This window comes from Pungitius pungitius, chromosome 2 (assembly GCF_949316345.1).
Source record: "Pungitius pungitius chromosome 2, fPunPun2.1, whole genome shotgun sequence".
NCBI lineage: Eukaryota > Metazoa > Chordata > Actinopteri > Perciformes > Gasterosteidae > Pungitius > Pungitius pungitius.
The window spans coordinates 3,019,225-3,038,893 of record NC_084901.1 but is presented as its reverse complement, the minus strand read 5'-3'; the positions used below and the strand labels follow the sequence as shown (position 1 = coordinate 3,038,893).

At 47.2% G+C, this 19,669-nt stretch overlaps 1 protein-coding gene across 2 annotated transcripts in view; it reads right to left on the bottom strand.

Annotated features, from left to right (window-relative positions):
• Positions 1-2,725: 2,725 nt before the first annotated feature.
• The window catches only part of chrm2a (cholinergic receptor, muscarinic 2a), a 39,484-nt gene continuing 22,540 nt past the window's right edge, over positions 2,726-19,669 (bottom strand). For both annotated transcript variants that reach the window (XM_062559657.1, XM_037460256.2), the window contains one exon: positions 2,726-4,838. In XM_062559657.1, the coding sequence (XP_062415641.1) occupies positions 3,280-4,797 (1,518 nt within the window). In that variant the 5' untranslated portion in view covers positions 4,798-4,838 and the 3' untranslated portion in view covers positions 2,726-3,279. The remainder of the gene's footprint in view (positions 4,839-19,669) is intronic.

The window sequence follows — 19,669 nt, the reverse complement described above, 5'->3', positions numbered from 1 at the left end:
CAAGACAATCTCCTGCAGTTCAAACCGAGCATCAGTATGGGGAAGAAAGGTGATTTGAGTGACTTTGAACGTGGCATGATTGTTGGTGCCAGAAGGGCTGGTCTGAGTATTTCAGAAACTGCTAATCTACTGGGATTTTCACACACAACCATCTCTAGGGTTTACAGAGAATGGTCCGAAAAAGAAAAAACATCCAGTGAGCAGCAGTTCTGTGGGCGGAAATGCCTTGTTGATGCCAGAGGTCAGAGGAGAATGGCCAGACTGGTTCGAGCTGATAGAAGGGCAACAGTGACTCAAATAACCACCCGTTACAACCAAGGTGGGCATAAGAGCATCTCTGAACGCACAGTACGTCGAACTTTGAGGCAGATGGGCTACAGCAGCAGAAGACCACACCGGGTGCCACTCCTTTCAGCTAAGAACAGGAAACTGAGGCTACAATTTGCACAAGCTCATCGAAATTGGACAATAGAAGATTGGAAAAACGTTGCCTGGTCTGATGAGTCTCGATTTCTGCTGCGACATTCGGATGGTAGGGTCAGAATTTGGCGTCTACAACATGAAAGCATGGATCCATCCTGCCTTGTATCAACGGTTCAGGCTGGTGGTGGTGGTGTCATGGTGTGGGGAATATTTTCTTGGCACTCTTTGGGCCCCTTGGTACCAATTGAGCATCGTTGCAACGCCACAGCCTACCTGAGTATTGTTGCTGACCATGTCCATCCCTTTATGACCACAATGTACCCAACTTCTGATGGCTACTTTCAGCAGGATAATGCGCCATGTCATAAAGCTTGAATCATCTCAGAATGGTTTCTTGAACATGACAATGAGTTCGCTGTACTCAAATGGCCTCCACAATCACCAGATCTCAATCCAATAGAGCATCTTTGGGATGTGGTGGAACGGGAGATTCGCATCATGGATGTGCAGCCGACAAATCTGCGGCAACTGTGTGATGCCATCATGTCAATATGGACCAAACTCCCTGAGGAATGCTTCCAACACCTTGTTGAATCTATGCCACGAAGAATCGAGGCAGTTCTGAAGGCAAAAGGGGGTCCAACCCGTTACTAGCATGGGGTACCTAATAAAGTGGCCGGTGAGTGTATATTCATATGTATATATATGTGATATTTACATTGCGTTCATGGCCTCATATATAGAGACAATAACAGGATGTTAGCGCGTAATGGGCCGTCTTTGTAGGTGTTCCACATCGTCCCGTAATCTGATCAGCCTCACGGGGAGTTCTCTTCATAGGATCTGTCCCAGATTTCTGTTTAAGGCGACAGCCTCTTCTTTGCAAAGCCCCCCCCCCCCCCGGCCCCTGTGGCATCCTGCTGATGGAAAATGCTCCTGAATATTCATCACGCCGACTGGTGAGCACACATTAATGCGACTGAGAATTGACTAATGGGTTGAAATGATGGATGACACGCGCGAATACACGGAACATGTCTAAAAGTACATTTGTATTTTTTCCTAATTCAAATGAGACAGGAGTATTTATTATGTTTTACGTCAAAATATAATGATTGACACAGAATTAACACGCTCCTGTTAATTTTCTAAATAAAAGAAGGCGGTGGTTTGAACAAACACGTAGCGTTTAAAATAGCCCTTATGTGAACCACAAGGTCGTGACTTGTGATCAGAAGTAAACTCCACTCTTGGAGCAAACACACATCAGCATTTGTACCCACACAAGCACTCCCACACACACACACACACACACAGATCTTCACAATCCTCATCAGTACAGTGAGTACAGTACACACTGTGACATCAATCTACTAATCAGCGCAATCACACAACGTCTCCCACCCACACACAAACACAACGACTTCCCGCAGACAGACCGTAATAAGCCACAGTTCTGAGCTCCAGCCACGCGTTTTTCCACATTGGCAACAAACCACCGTGAAATAAACACCAGACATTCCGTGAGCAGCAGTGATCGGCGGGCCAATCAAAGAGTGCGACTGAACAATCTGACGCCAAGGCCCCTATCGAGCCACAACTCACGGCTGTTGTTCCTACAGCTGTTTGGTTCTTCTCGATGATGACGCATGACTGGTGGTGGTCCAAAATGGTTTCAAACGTGAGGGACTACTTCCTGGCCGAGGGCAGTGATCTACTCACGGTGAAGACCAAAGCGACAAAAAAGCTTCCGTTCCCTGCCAAAAAGACAAAATAGTCCCACACGGTTATTTAGCAAATAGAAGAAATGAGATGCAACGTGTGTGAGTCTTAGAGGGGCTGCTACACTGATTTGGACACAGCCAGCTCATCTTTTTCCACGGGCTGTCAGTTAATTCGTTCATTCACGGAGGATCCAGATTAGTAGTCGAGTGTATTGCCATCCAATAGATTCATATTTTATGGCAACGAGAATGAGTCTATAAAAGAAAGATTCTGTGTCTGAAGTGGATGGGGATATTTCTTCATTAGAAAATAGTTCCCTTCATTGTCTAGTCAAGAAAGTTTCTATAAAGATGCTGCTTTTGATATCTTTCAATGCTCCAGGCAGAAAATGGAATATACTTGAGCAAATAAATGCATTCTAACCCACACACGGCTAAACACCAGCAATAGCAGTAATTGAGAAAATGAGATTAGTGTAGAAGCTCAGCTTTGATAGTTTTATACATCCATCATGTATCTATGGGATGTATCCTAGATGGGAAAAGCCTCTAGGTGAGAGGCAATGAGCTACCCCCCCCCCCCCCCTTGTATTCTCCATGTTGCTGGTTGGAAGTAGATGAGGATCGCTAACCTGCAGAAAGCAGGGGGGGCAGGGATGGACACATACTCCGTGAACATTGAGTATACACTGATATGTACAGTTATCTACAGGTATCTTCACAGAACTTCAAACAGCTTTGAGTTTGGAAATTCAGTCAGCCCTATTTTCCCATTTGAACTCTTGTGTTTTTTCGCACGGCGCAGACCTTTAGCGCTGTTCTCTTTATCTTTTCAAATCAACTCGGCCCCCTACTTATTTGAGCTCTGCGCTCGGCTTTTTTCGCCAAAACCGCGCAACCTTTGCCGCCTTCGCGCGACACGTCTCGAAAGCAACTGGCGTAAAGCAATTTGTGCAGAGTGCTACAACCGGTTATTGAGAGAGAAATCGGAAGAAAAAAAACCTAAAAAGGAATAAAATGATGGAAAGTAATTTCACATGTACACTCTTGCAGTCTTGCTCACGGACTTCTTTCACGACACACACAAAAACAAAAAAAAAGCGCACACCTCTCGCTCCTAAGCGGCCCGTATTTATCTGGCTGACCTGCTGTTTTTATATTGGCAGAGGAGAAGATGCTTGAATGTCTTCTTGAAAGTGACGTTGCACAGAGCGTAGCAGGCCGGGTTGATGGTGCTGTTGATGTAGCACAGCCAGTATCCAATAGTCCACACTGTGTTGGGGATGCAGCTCGAGCAGAAGGTGTTAATGAGCACCATCACATTATAAGGAGTCCAAGTGGCAACAAAAGCTACCAGGATGGCCATAATGGTGCGGGTCACTTTTTTCTCCCGTGACGGCGGCGCTTTCTTCTTCTTGTTGGGAGGTTGCTTCGTCATCTTCACGATCTTCCGGGCCACGTGATTCTGCCGCTCGGAGGCCGGGACAATCTCCACGGTGGCGTTGGACGGCGTGTAGAAGTCGCCCTTGGGCGATTTGGTTTTGATCTTGATGCAGGTCAGCTTGGAGCCCCCCGCCTTGGCTCGTTGCCGCGGCGGCGGCTGGTGGCGCGTCTCGGCGCAGGCGTCGGCGCTCGACGCCGCCCCCGCCTCCTCGTCCTTCTGGTTGGATGCCGCCACGCTGCCAGACGTCGAGTCGTTGGAGCTCTCCTTCTCCCCCGCGTGGGGGGCGCAGTTCTCCCTTGTCACGTCGTCCCCTTCGGTCTCCCCCTCGGCGGTGGTCGAGGAGGGCCCCTTGCCGTTCTGCAGCTTTCCATCGTGCTGGCTGGCCGCGTCGTCGCCACTCTGGCTCGGCAAACGCGCCGCGTCTTCCCCCGGCACGTTGTTGTTGTTGGGTTTCGGCGCGCTGTTCCCCCTCTGGCCGGGCGACAGGGGCTCCGGATTGGCTCCGGACGGCTTGCGGTTGTCCTTCTTCACGCGGCTCTTGCTCGCTCGGGAGATCTGCCAGTAGAGCTGAATCATGATGATGACAGGCAGGTAAAAGGCGGCGATGGCGGTGCCAAAAGTGACAGCGGCGTTGGAGAAGAACTGGATGTAGCACTCTTTCTCAGGCACTGTCCGCCCGCCAACAATGAACTGCCAGAAGAGAATGGCCGGCGCCCAGAGAATGAAAGACAGGACCCAGGCCGCTGCAATCATCATTCCCGCCATCTTGGTGGTCCTTTTGACTGGGTAGCTGAGGGGCTTGGTGACACAGAAGTATCTGTCAAAGCTTATGATGAGGAGATTCATGACGGACGCGTTGCTGACGACATAGTCCAAGGCTAACCACAAGTCACACACCACCGGGCCCAGGGGCCAGTACCCCATCACTATGTAGACTGTGTACAAGTTCATAGAGCACAGTCCGATAATTAGGTCGGCACATGCCAGGCTGAATAGGAAATAGTTGTTGACCGTCTGTAGGTTCCTGTTGACTTTGATGGAGAGCATGACCAGGATATTTCCAATGACCGTCACCAGGCTGAGGGAACCGGCCACCAACACGATGAACACCACCTCCACGGTCTTGTAGGGGCTTTCGTATTTTTCCTCAACTTCTGTGCCATTGCCCTCAGAGGCATTCCAGTAGGTCGAATTGAATACGTCCATGGCATTTGGTCTTTCGTTGCTAGCTCCTACTCAGATGGAACCTACAGAAGAGAGAGAGAGAGAGAGAGAGAAAAAACAGGAAATGTATAATGAGTTGCTTCACATGCAACATAATGCACAATGAATCGCCTGTGGCCTTTCAATTTCTTCTTTTGTCTCTAATTCCATATGTTTAGAATCTTCCCTCTACCGGGTAATAGACAGTTTATTTTTTCAAACTGTGGAATATTCCTAAAGAGAGAGGGGAGAGTCTAACTATACAGCCCACACACACACACACACCACATAACGCAGACTTCAATAACAACTTTAAAAGGAATTATTGACTCAATTAGAGGAGACATTTTATCTTCAAAGGTCCATTTCCAACGTCTGCTCAAAAAATTCCCTTCATGGCACTATAAAATATTCTTTTGATCCCAAGTGACCCACTAGTTCTCCATCTTAACCTTAAACATTGGCCCGTGTTGCAGACCTTGATTTGCACACTGCTTAGTTCTGCGTTTCAAAGGCCTTTTGGGTATTAAGAGCAACGCAGTTGGTCTGCTTTGGGTCTTTAGCTGGTCTTTAGCTGGGCTACAGCGCCCGGAGCAGCTTCTGGTGCCGTAGGTCAGATTTGATGGCACGTTTGGAGGCTTATCACTTCTCACTTTGACATGAGGTCATCAGACTGAGGAAAAGCTGCAACAGCTTCCTCAAGCGAGTGCTTTTGACGAACGACTGTATTCAGCCCGTCAATAAAAGGCCTTTTGGAAATACCAATATGCTGCCAAACAAAGTGCATACAAAGAAAACATGTGCTTTTATAAATGTTCAGAGAACATCTGTGGTTTATCTGAGCATGATACAACCAAATTGTCTGCTCAGTTGAGAGGTGAATGTGTGGAAAAGGGTAGAACTCAGACTCAATAAAGTTGGCTTATTTGCCAAAGAACAGAATCCTGTGATGATGATGAAGCACTAGGAATCTACTTTCTTCTCTTTTTTAAAAATCTTGTGATTAACGTCATATGGTCCAGACGATCTTACTCAACATGCTGTATGTTAGAGGAACAATGTGAACCCAATGAATCACCCCTTAGCCAAAGTTAATTGAATAAGTGTTATGGGGGACACGTTAGTCAGAGCCGTCTCGTCCAAGACTTTGACATTTCAGCTTACGGTCTGAGTGCTGTTGCTGAGTTACTAGTGAACATTCACTTATCTGCTGTGCCAGAATTCCCTAATCATTGCATTAGGCATGGAGCTAAGCTGGACTAATCCCCATAAAATGTTTTAGTCCACCGATTCCTCCTCAAAAAAACACCAACAATACCGATGGGACACACTTGTGGCTCGCTGGACACAAGTGGATTAGAGCAAGTAAAGTGGATCCGTGTAGATGGTCACAACAGTCAATTCCCCTCACGCTCTCTTTTTCCACCTCCAGCTTCCGTGAGCCTCGCCCCGCACCTAAAAGCTCTGCCACAACGCAGCCCGAAAAGCCGGGTCCCGGCTACAGTAATCCGCCACCGCTCCATTTGAACAGCCGCAGCTTTATGAGAAGGTGCCAAGGGAGACGAGACTTTAAAGCCACAATTGGGAGCCACGTTGGAATCGTTGGCCAATGATACAAGAACATACAAAAAAAAACGTACAACTTCAGCTGTATTAGCGCCCTGTTTTAAAGATTTTCCTGTTGGATGCCATTTTAATGACAGTATCCCATCTACCTAAGATACAGGGAGCTGGGGAGGACTCTTAAGAATGATGAATATATGTATTTTTCTAGTCTGACAAGACGGTGGCTGCCATGGTGGGAGGGGGGGGGGGGGGTGGACGTGATTAAATGAGCGTATTGTCCTGTGTTCAGACTTTGGTGTTCCTGGCTCACTAGAGCTGAAAATTGCTTGTGCCCTCTGGGAAGCAAACGGGTCCAACGTCGCCAGAACGTCTGCCGAAATACGAGAAACATTGTGTGTGTGTGTTTTGTTTTTTTTGTGGGCCGCTGTGTGGTTTGCAATGCGACTGACGCATTTGGCCGCCTCCCTTGTGTGTCCGGGCTCCGATTCCCAATCTGTGAGCGCTGATCAAAAAAAAAAAAAAAAAAAAAGGTAAAGCCCAGAGCACCTGTCCCCCTGCTGTTCGATGATTACATGCATTTTCATTTCTGGCCCCTCTCGGCGGGAGCGTGCAGGGTGAGGTCGTCCGTTTACTTGCCGTTCGTAGAGGAGCATGACTGGAATGCAAAAAAACAATTTTTGCTTCGGAACTGCTGCTCCACACGGGGTCCAAATCCACTCAGCACTTCACGCAATCATATTAACATTCATGAATATATGTTTTACGAAAATAGATCGGCCCCCTCCACTAGCTCATCCAAAGCTCAAGGCTTACTATTGTTGAGAAAGGTGCTGCAACATTTTCCAATGCAATCTGACACTGGAGAATATTTATTGATGGCTGGTAAAAATAAGGCAGAATTCTTGCTTCACTGAGACAATCTTCTGAATCTTTTTGCACTCCGTTGTGAGGTTAAGTTCCTGCTTGGGTAAATATTGGCTCGTTTTATCCCAAGTGTGTGTCACTACTCTCCAACAAGACCGACAAGGCCACAGCTAATATTTGGAGAAATGTTAAAGCAGGAAATGAAAATGGATTTCGATAAGCATCAAACCCACCAAGCCGTCTCGGTGTTCCGATGAGACGTGGCTACAAAATGATCCAGATCTTGTAGCTGGTGAATTCTAATTAAACATTTGCATTAATTTCCTCAAGCTTTCTCTACTGACTCGGGAGCATCAGACAGTCAGGGGAGGATCTTGACGCCTGTAGAGGTTCTGATTTCAGCCACTCCTTGGGATCGTGGTCACCGTGGGTCAAACAAAAAAGGGGGCCAAGGCGTTCTCCTCCAAAAAAAGCCCAAAACCTTCCAGCATAGTGGTCCATGCCCAGAAAAGGTATGCAATTGCTCAAGCGAATACTGTAAAAGTGTTGAACTCAGGGGGGTGCAACCCCACAGGAGGCCCTCCATCTTTCGGACTGATTCCGAGCCTTGCTTGAATGAAGACCTTTTTTTTTGTACTCGACTACATTGTTTTGAGTCCTGCAGTCTGGGATCTTTTTCAGGACGGCAGGTCGGTGGTCGCGGTACAAGTTGATCTCAGTTGGTATTTAGCGACATGAACCCGCCTCCTCCTCCTCATGCAAAGTCCATGTAACGTTAAATGAGTCTTCATGACCATGGGTCGGCCCTACATGTTTTTTCTAACTTTATTGATGATCTGGGACAACACAGCGACCTGCAAGTAGCGCAGCGTCTTCAATAAAGTGACGTATGTCTTAATGCGAGGCGTTAGAAATGAACACTAAGGGATTCTGTATTTGTTCAATATTTTGATAACCGACCGCTCCCCATCATTTTAAAAGTGATGCCCCCCCCCCATGAAGTAGTAAACCAAGGGGAGACACTGTAGTCTCCCTCTGTGGTTGTAGCGTCGCCTCTCTGAATGTCGCCATGTTTCCGTCATCCGGCAGGTCACGTGACCTGAAGGCACCTTCCCATCATGTTGTAACGGACTGACGGACTGTTTGTTCTTAATGGATTTTTTTTCCCTTTCAATATTTTTACTTTTTTACTTAAAGTAGTTTTAAAACCAGTACTTTTATACCTTTACTTAAGTAAAAAGCTTGAGCCGATACTTCCACTTCTACAAAAGTATTTTCAAAACCTAGCATCTATACTTCTACTTGAGTAACGAATGTGAATACTTTTGACACCTCTGCCCCCCCCCCCAATACCACGGTCCCACAACCTCCATGAAAAATGTTTCAAGTAACCGACCCTTATGGAATAGTTGATAATGACCTTACTTAATGTTAATGTAATTGTGCAACCTCTTCATTGTAGACTGACGACGCCTCTCAAAGCCAGAGCCTCCGTGGGAGGGCTCGTGTTGAGTGGATATGAAGTTAATGGAGAACTAACGAGCAGGAAATGGCATTCAAGCGCGTGTAAAAACAAACCGCAATAATCTGTAAACAGTCAGACTACCCGGAGACTCCCCAGAGAACCCCGGAGGTGGCCGTGTTTCATGCGCGTGGAGAGAGCTCAACATGCACACTGGAGGATTTCCGTGTCTTTGCGTGAACACATTTTTGATTCTAAATGACAACAACGAGGTGTGCCGGTCTAGGGCGAAGACTCTTCTCCGTTTCAATGAGGTCAACCAAAACACAAGAGTGACTGCGCAGCTCCCTCTTCAATTCTCTAGATGAATTGTCGTGCGTCTTGACAGCAAGATGCTCATAATTCTTTCAATGTGACCTTTAGGTGCCACTTCATGGAAATGAGATCCATACTGATTTACCACAAATTATCCTTGGCATTACAGGAATGTCATTTTAAGGTGCCCTCTATCCAGCGACACCCCCCCCCCCCCCTCTCCCCCCCTCATCGCCTCTTCAGAGAATCCTCAAGAGATCAGGTTCTTGCTATGGCAGCCTCGACGCCATCTGTGCAAAAATTGACAGTGTCACATGCACAACCTCTGCCAAGGCAGCCCGTCCGACGACTCTGCCCCCCCCCCCCAAAAAACTGTGACAGACCATTTGAAGATGGAATTACAGAATGTATATTTAAGCCCTCTGTTGATTAAAAACCGGCGAGAGTCAAGTCTACAAATTTAAAAATGTGTGTAAAGCAATAGAAAAGGTCTTTTTTTCCAAACGTAGATGGAAATATCCCCTAAAAACAGTCCTCAAGCAAACCTGGAAGGTAAGTGAGACGTGTCGATTGTCTGAGACCCTGCAGCAGCGCCGGCTTGACAAACCTGAGACGCTCACCATCTCGCCCTCTGCCTCCACATTAAACACTTTACCCTTTACTGAAAAAACCCTGTGCCTCGTATCCTCCATTGATTTGGCTTTGATTAGCCAATTTCCATATTTCTAATTCGGGAATTGCTTTTCGAGAGTATGAGTATGAGCCGCTACTCGTCTTATTATAGTTTAAATGGAATCAGCTTGGTTTTTCAATTCAGGCACAAAGATCTGCTCGTCAGCAACTTTGATCTAAGAGACTCAAAGCGATATCCACGTGGAAAAGGCATTGCCTGATTTGCTTCACCCTCGCTGATATTGCCTCACGGTTTGAAGGCACTCGACGGAGGTTTTTCTACTGATCACCAAAAGTGTTTGTAGCCACCATGAAGCAAAGCCACGCTCATCAGGACGACGTATTAGAGGCTGCCAGCCCAACCATTTGTGCTGCAGGATATTTCCACAAGCAGATGGCCTGCATATTTGTGCAAGGGTGATTCTATGAATGGAATAATCTAAATATATCTTAGCTTAAATCTGTGTATTCACAAATTCAATTACCTCTAATGTAAGAAGATGGCCATTTTTGATGATTTGTGTCTCACGGAGCGGATGCTTCGCCTTGATTTAGGTAGAATCCAGAAGGAAAGCGAGCCGCTTCTAAAGGTCTGCTTGGCCACGGACACTGCCACGTGCCACATGATATACGGCACAATGATGTCCCACCTTATGGTGGCCATCAGCTAAGAGCATTTCCCAAGTAACGTACATTACCATTAGACTGACAATATAGCCCACTTCCTTTTCTATATTGCTCCCTGGTCCCCCCCCACCCCCTGCCGTCCCTTCGTCTTTAAGCTATGCATGGCAATGAGCCGGTCCCACTAGTCTCCCCTGCCAGTCGCTGGCTTATTACCCGTCTCACACAGCGCAGACGCCGAGGCGCCCTCCACCCGGGCTGCTGCCTTCATGCGGTGGCTCAGTAATCGCCTCATGCAGGTGAAGCACAAGCCTCTCCGAGGCTTTGTTCAATTAAACGCTGCTCTTAGCTCCCGAACCACAGAACCGCCCTATTCTGTCGCATCGCCTGTTATGGAAATTTAGAGGGGAAAGAATGGATTAGGTGTTTTGGGGAAATATGCGAAGCAGCAGTTTTGATTTCTAGCACAGTTTGAGACCGTAAAAGGAGTAAGATAAAAAAAGAAAAAAAAAGGTCACCTTTTTATCAACGTGGCGTTGGTTCCCTTTCAATAATGAGATTGTGTCATGCAAGTGGGCTCTCAGACTCTGCAGAGTGAGTGGTTCTGACTCGGGGGGGCCACGCGCCTCTGTGACCGGACATTTTAACCGATGACTAATCGCAAACTAACCCTTTGAGTAGAGTGGGCTCAGTGGGAAGAATGTGAGCGTGCGGATAACACTCCAGTCTGACACTCTTAAAAAGGTTTAACAGCTTCTCAACAAGGTGTTGAGTACATTGTTAGTATTCAGCAGTTGGGGGGGGGGGGGGGGGGATCAGTTGCAGGAAGGTCATGTGATGGTACACACAGAAATGGCCTTTGTATCAGAGTCTCGTGTCTCTCTCTCTCTCTCGATTCCAGTCTGGAGAGAATTATCCACTAAATTGTCACTTTATCCAATTGACAAGATGACTAAGGGGGGAAGCTCAAGCGACAACGACGGATTGTTTCTCCATCGCTACGGGAACCAGCGGTTATTTAACCTGTAGAAATGACCCGGCGCGGCAGCTGTTTTGTTTTTGTTTTTGCAACGTCATTGAAAGACGAGCAGAGGCCGACGCTGAAGGTTTATCCGTTTTCGGAAACAGATGTTTTTCGCCCTCGACGAGTTTCGTTGACAGATGGCTCTCCCAGCGAACTGCCAAGTTTCTTGAAAGGTCCTGCCGTTTTCCCAAACAGTTCCTAATGACGGCTTTTTCAGACGGTTCCGTGTGAGCGAACCATCTGGCGGGTCAAGTCGCCATAGAAAGTCCCCGTGGGCACAATGCTCACGGTTCGGTTGTACAATTTTTGTCGTTCAAATAACGCTGATGTTCCCCTGTCTCTGATGATGTCGCATCATGTGTCTATAAAACACAATGTTCGACACAATACAAATTGCCATTTCGTGCCTCGATCCTTTTCGTGTCCCAGCGACTCCTCACGCAACGCGACTCCATCTCCAGGGGACAACGGGTTCCTCGGGCGACTTGCCTGGGCGTCATGGGTGCCCCTCAAACTGGTACCCCCCCCCCACCCCCGTCCAAGCACTTTTAATCGCTGTGCCCGTCCCCTCTCCCTGCTTCCCCTCGCATCACGTCCTGTCTCCCCCCCCCCCAGCCTGTGATGTATCACACTGGCGCCAGCGCTCGATGGAAAAGCCGCGGTGCTCATTAAGATAGACAAAGATAGCAAAAAAGGAAGAAAAAAAAAGGGGGGGCGAGATAAAGTGGCCGCCTGTTGTTGGATTTGTTCCACTCCATTGTTTCTGGATTTGGCTGCACATTCCCCCCACGCACCGTCATTCTTTCATGAGGTAAGTGACAAAAAGCAGAAATACGTTGCCTTTGGACAGGTTACTATTTGCAGGGTGCCAGGAGATGATTTCCATCACAATGTGCGTTCCTTTTGAGGATCCTTCAAGGCCTGCCAAGGTTTTTTTTTTTTTTCTGGTTTAGAGCAATTTTTTCCAATCTTCTTCAAATGCACCGGCTGGACCAAAAGCCAGCAGACTATGGCGAACTGTCAGCTGAGCCTTTATGGGACGTCCAGGAACCACCGATGTATGAAGCATCCCCCCCCCCCCCCACACGCCTCCTCCCAGCGGTTCTTCACGCTTGTAAGGAGGCAACTCAAGCCGAAGCAGATAAGACGGGAACACGACGACACCGAAGCAGCAGCCAGCGCCGGCGGCGGGCAACGAAGCGTGACGCCTTCGCTGTCAATGAGGCTGACGGGGCGCCAATTCGGCGGGAGTCGACCTCGTTCCAAACGTCGGGTGTCACGCCGCCAGGGCGACGGGACCCCGTTGACGTGGCGTCCCCAGTTTGATGAACTTGTTATCTGCTGAGGAGAAGCCAGTCGAAATGGCGTGATGCTACACACGACTAGCATTTTTAGCATCAGGAAATGTTTTGGCAGTTTCCCCACGAATCCTAATGCGATGTTTTTTGTACTTTACGAAAGTGGCAGTTTCTAATGCTTTAACCTCTCTGGATCACACGATTAACATCTTTTCTATAGTACTGTACTGCTACTTCATTTTTTTGTGAGATTGTGTTTTTCTGCGCTTCATTCTGAGCTTTATCTCGGTTTTAACAAACCAGAAGAAAGCAATTTTGGAGCACAAACGTGTATTCCCTCCTGTCATTTGTACAATAGTGGTTTCCCCCCCCAAAAAAAAATCATAGAGGGAGCTAATATCTTCTAAAACTGTTTTTGCAAAGGCCACATTTGCACAAAACTCCAGAGGAAACGCTATTGGAGGCCACTTTCATTGCTTTTTTCAAGCGTTTAAACACACACTTTATTTCACAAACGTCAGCATTAATTATACATGTTGTATTTTAAGTACTCCAGCCGCTCTATCTACCCTTCACATATTTGCATTTCCTCGAGAGGCCGTCGTGCCTGCAATAACCATCCATAAAAGTGATTGCTTATAGTTAATAAATGAGGTTTTGTAAAGTTATTAAAAAAAAAGAAAAACAACATTATGGTCACAGGGTTTCATTTAAAAAAAAAACAGGAGCACAGGAAGAGGAGCTGCCGGCGTGCTGCGAGGCGCATTTATATTCTGCTGCTGGAAGACGCATGCAGAAGCATTTTTGGAGAGACAAGAGGCATTCCCCTCCAAGGGATTGGATTTTTTTTTTCTTCTGCTAGGTCTCGACACACACGATTTATAAAGCTATTCTTAGTATTACAATGGGCATAAACACAAACTGCCAACGTTGTGGCGTGCTCACTACGGACGTCACGGTGTTTTTTGCCCACCCGATAAAGCGTCGCCCTCATGAATAAATGGACTGAAAACACGTGCTTAACACAGCCAAACTAATCACCTGAGTTGACTGCGGACGTGTGGAAAACAATGCTTTGTGGGAAGGCGGGAGGCTTTGTCCGTCTAATTGGTCTTCTTAGTGCCCCCCCCTCTCCTCCATGTCGGTATCTCTTCTCTTTGTGCTCGGAGAGAGAGACGTGCACACGGGAAAAAGCCTCCGCCATTAAAAACGTGGGTAATTGGTGCTTCACATTTAACAAACATTCCCATCAAAACGTCGCACTCGGTTTGTACAGCAATAAGCTCTTGTAAAACCAAACGTGACCCCGCCCCCCCCCCCATCTAAAATCTCACTGGTTCAACTCAATTTCAGCTTCAACAAGTCTCGGGGGGGAGGGGGGGGGCTGAAATGTGATTTTTCTAACACAACTTCCAGACAATTCTTCATGACTGAAATGGCAAGCGGAGGGATGGCTGAATGGCAAATTGGATCAGGCCCCTCGGCATAAATAATAAATGCTGTTTTGGTTCCAAGTGATTCTTTTTACAAATGGGATAAAGCTTTCTGCTACTCCCCGCCTAATTGGATAACCCTGACCTCAAAAAAGAAAAGAAAAAAAATCACAGGGAGCCTCTTCAAACTTCACTTTCACCAGATTGAGCACAGCTTCTGAGTGTTAGAGTGCCTCCGCAAGTGTGACAGTGACAATGACAAAGTCAAATTAATTCCAATGAATTCATGCCATTCATCTCCGCTCAAACTTTGTCAATGTCTATAATTTACTGGAAAGAAGGCGGATCTCGATCTCCCTTTGTTGTAATTCGATTTGAACGAGCACCGATTACATAAAAAATGGGTAATTGACCGGCTTGAAAAGGAAAAAAAAATATCCTCCTTTTTCCAGAGAATATATTAAAATCCGCCTCTGCTCGTCGTGGTGACAGACAGGAGGGGACAGAGGGGGGGGACGCAGAAACCGACGGGGGACGTCCCACTCCGAGCGAACATACATGCTTTCCATTACGTCATCGCTTCCACAGCAGTGGATTTTAATGGCTACTCGTCTTTTAGCTTCGCTCCCTCCCTTATTGCTTTTATAGTTACCGTCAAGCTCAAAATGAATGCAAATAATAAGCTATTCAAAGACAAATTGATTTTAGCCTCTGGTACTATAGTACTCTTTTCTACATCTTCTATATCTACACACCATTCAGAAGCATCTTGCCTTTTCTTTTAGTTTAACCTTGACCACTGCAACATCGCATTCATGAGCAGCGAGGGGTTTCCAATTGACCTCAACAAGTCACATCCCAGCATGGAAGCTTTCGGAAGGACGCGGCGACGCGAGTGGGTCGAAAAAGGCGTCCGAAAACCGAAACTTCCCCCCCCCCCCGTCTGCTGGCGGCGCTACAACCGCTCCGCGTGGTTTTAATGGCGTTGCGATGAAAGCCTGAAACTGTGACTCCGCCCACCGATCTCACAGCTGCAGCCACTTGGCGCTGCAATTAGGTCTCACAAGCTGCAGAAACGAGACATGCACTACCCATCTACCAAACTCTTGATTTATTGACGCTGCTTTCAATTATTTGAAAAGATGCGAGATATTTTGAAATTTAGATTAATGTATTTTCTTCACGATACAAGACATGACATTCATTAAAATAGTGTGATATAATCACGCTGTTTTATCTGCAGGCAACTGCCATCAAATATGAAAACACATTTTTCCGCTCAGTCTGAAGTAAGCGATGCACTCGAAAAACATTTGCAAAGATTTGGGTTTATTTAAAAAATAAATAACTGTTAGCTAGAATGTCAGAAATGCAGATTCAACGAAAAATGAAGCCTCAGCCAAAAATATTCATTTAAATCATGAACAGGGAAATTTGCTATTCCAGCCAAGGCCTTTGCATTAAAAAAAAATGCCTCTCCATGTCTAGTTCCATATTTTTATGTATTTGGGCTTGTTGCAATTCCCAACCTCTTTGTCGTTAGCAGCTTGTTTCATCTAATTGGATCCTCTAACGACTGAGCGCCGGCTGCTGCAAAATGTGGCTGCAGTCATAGAAATAGAGACAGCGAGGGTTGTCACACACATTAAAGGTAGATGGCTTGAAGGGGAAGTGAATTAAAAACGGCAAACAAAAAAAAACCATTGAAAAGCTGTGAGAAAAAAAAAGAGTGTTAAATATCCACTTTTATCTGTTTTATGTATCAATTATCAGCAGCCATTTTGTTCATAATAGTCTGCACACCTCCCTACATAATGGAGTCCACCAAAGAAGACGTTTCATTGGATGTGGATGATTGCGGTTGAAAGGTGAAAAAAATAAAATAAAAACCTCCTTTGTTTTTGTTCGCTTGGTTTAATGCTTTTGATTTGTTTGTTTATTCTCTGTGATTCCCCCCCCCGGCTCCCCTGTGGAGCCGTGCTAAATGAACTGTGGTCCACACAAACATGCAAAGTGGCACTCTCTTCTCACGGCACAACGGGGGGGGGTGGGTGGTATCCATCACGGCAGGTCTCGTCTCGCAGGAAGCGATTGATTTTGGGTTGGAACCCTGGATCACATTATCCATCTCACCGCTACGGTGCATTATTTAGTCACTTTGCCATTTGAAGACGTCGGAGGACGTGACAACCTGAAGGGCTCATCTGGTCTGATTTCATGTTTGAGTAGACCTGATTGTAGGCTGTTACGTGATGAAGTGTGTTCAGACAGCTAAATATAGTATCTATCTGGTCAGCTGCTTTCAGTTGCAAACGAGCCTCTCATGGTTTACTAATTAATGTGATGAACAAAGCTAAAAATAACACCAGTTTTTATTAAACCACATAAAGGGTCGTGAGGGGTTAAAAAAATGTACCCTGACTTTTAGCACATAAGAATGTCATAACTCAGACATACGTTACTTGATTCTCACCAGATTATTTCCAGACTTAATGCATATTTGGCCAAGTACGCAGTGCATATTCCCACCACTGGTGACCACACGTTTTGGTGGAATCAAAGCCATAACCACCCTAAAAGAAAGAAGCAGAGGCTTTCAGCTGCAAAAAATGGATGCAAAGCAGAGGTTAAAAATGATCGTAAAGGAGGGAAATGCACTAGACCTCAAATATGCAAACAATGCATTTCGGTGAGAAAAAGGCACTGCTGGTGACCCATTTTTAAAAAAAAATCAGTTTTGACCGAATGACGCTAAACGGCTAATTCTAAGACTCCCAGGGACCGAGTGAGCAGACCCATCCGTTGCAGACGGCTGCCTGCCGCAGCACTCGGGGGGGAAAAAAGGGCTTAATTTTCATGCACACTACACACGTCTAAAAAACCTCTTACAGATGACGTTTTAGCATATATCAGCAAGCGCACGCTGCCACTTCTGTGCAATTTAGCTTGTTGGATTCGTCAACAACAAAAAGCCATCCCTATTATGCCGCTCTCTCTCTCTCTCACTGTCCTGTCCCTCTCTGCTCAGCTGTGTCCGTCTCTAAATCAGATTAGGACATTACATTTCAGGTTGTTGGCCTAATCAGTGTAATAAAGGGTCTCTGAGTGCATTGCTGCCCATTAGCGTCATTATGCCGCAGCTGAAAGGAGGGCTTTGTGGTCCCCTGCTTGATCACCGCTGCTCGGAGGAGGTGAAGCATCCATCTCTCAGGTGGGCCTATTGAGCTGTTTACTCCTATGGGCCCAGGTTGGAGCTATGAGAGCTGCCGCCGCGTCGCGTCACGACTCCGTTTTCTGCCCCCAGCCCGCCTCACAATTTGCAGGAGAGCAAACGCCGAGCCGGTGTTGTTCCCCGTCGAAGTGCAGAGAAGTGAAATGCAGCGGATGCGGGGCTTCACGCCGTCGCGCAGCTGTACGGCGCGTTCGGCCCCTACATCGGGGAGGTGGTGTGAGCGGTTGAGTGGATCTGTGCTGCTTTCGGTGCCTCATAAGGGGATAAGTGTCAGTGTCGAAAAAACCAGCACAGCGAGAGGGAAACAGCTGGGACCAAACTCGGGGCCAGTTTGGATGAGCCAGTAACCCACAGCTAAGGCTTTTTTTTTTCTTCTCAAATCTGTTGTCTTTGAGCTTTTTTGTGCGTGTTTTTTCTTTTTTTTTTCAATTTTTTTGCCTTTCAACGGGCGAGTTTTTTTGGAGTGGCTTCAACCGCTCGAGCCTCACGCTGTCGCGGCCCAGCGGGCCCGATAAACGCGGCCGCTAGGCGCCGCGTGGGGCTGCAGCGGCGGTAAGTGAGTGGAAGCGCTGGCAGGCGTCAGTCCAGCTGGAAGCTGGTAGGCAGCGGCCGGACGACGGGGGGCGGGGGGGTGGGGAGGGCTGGCATCAGTATGCTACACTCAGTTACACCGCCTTTGTGTGGCTGAGCGGGCTGCAGCTTGATTTATGGGCCCAGGTTGGAGGCTCTGAACGAGGACCGTCTCAAAAAAGAAGCTGCCGTTTTTTTTTTTTTCTCCGTTTAAAAGCCAGTGCACGTGTTGCCGCTCCATTACGCTCCATCAGAATCCTGCATGTTTTTTGTGTCAATGTGCGTATGGAAAAAATGAAAATGGGAAGAAGAAAAAAATGGTTGCAAGCTCTGGTGAAACGACCCCTGCGGTAATCAAAGAGAGGCGAGGGGAAGCTGCAGCAGGCATGCGGGGCGGAGAGAGGCCAGACTTCCGTGAAGGGTCGCTGCGCACTCTTTACAGAGAGCTCCTCCAAGCCGCTTTAGCCTGCCAGCTTCCGTCGTCCCGAGATGCTCCTCCTCAACCCAGATTTCACCGATGTAATTGCCCCAAGTTCAGAAGTGCATATTTTAACCCTAACCCAAGTATTTGATGGTTCTGCCAAGGGTTTGGTTTAAAGTTATGGTTAAATATTATATGTTTAAGCTGTTCTTGTTCTTGATCAAACCTGATAATGGAACTCAAAGCCTCGGTGCTGCTCTAATATTAACCACTTGGAGATCACACCTTTATGAGTAAAAGAAGAAACAGCAGCCCGAGATGAATGGGACAAAGGGTGCGTCTATACCTTTCCCGCTCTTTCATGTCAACACCGAGCGGTCGCAGCTCCTCGTATCCACTGCTAAATCTTTCTGAACACGTTCCTTGAACCAATTCCAATTGTTGATGCCTTGCATTTTCGCCTCCACCACCGATCAGGCATCGCCGGTCCCAGAAGTGAATCCAGCCCGCATATAGACTTTGGTTTGATGGGACTAAAATATTTCTCTGTGGCCATCGCGGTGTCGGAAGCCATCTTCTCAATATCCAAATGCAATATTGGGATTGTTTCACATTTAAATGTCAGTCGCCCTTCTCCGTTTGTTCTGGCCGTGACGAGGATAACGGGCCGGGAAGAATAAAAGCAAACTAAACAAAGGACAGAAGTTGTGCTCAGCCAAAACGTCTGTAAAAATGGGTCGCGAGCCAACAACAACCCGAGACCCGAGATCAAGGTGAACCGACATTCACGACGAAGAAAGAGCAACAAAAAAAAAAAGAGCGGCGGAATAGAGTCATGTCTGGCGCGTTGCCAGTCTAATCACCTGAGAAAAAGTCCCCCCCCGAACAATGTTCCCGTTGCTCGCATTCAGCGGAGGGATCTCTTAATACGATTACCCGGGCCGCCAATCAACCGCCGCTGCTGAATGCAGCCCGTAATTACAGGGAGGAGATGAGAAAGGTGTGTGACAGAGATTAGGGAAAAGGTGAACTCCAGCGAGCCGTGCAAAGTGTGCCCTCCGCCGGGCTCCCAGCACGCCGGCTGCTGGAGTGCCGCCTAATTTGATGGATGACGTTTCACGACGCAGACCCCCCCCCCCCCCCCCCCACCCACCCTCCAACCCCCCCTCCCAACCCCCTGTTCCGGGAAATTGAAACACGCCTTGCAATGCCGTCTGTGTTCCATCCTGCCTGGAAGTCCCTTTTTTTTTTTTTAAACTGGCACGAACCTCAAAATCAGCTTGGAACCGTGTTTTCTGGCCGTAAACCCGCTTTTTTTTGTTGCCTTTTTCCAACACTTAAAAATCACTCAAGTGCACAAGTTTATTTCTCTTCTCCTCGTGGTTACGAAACAA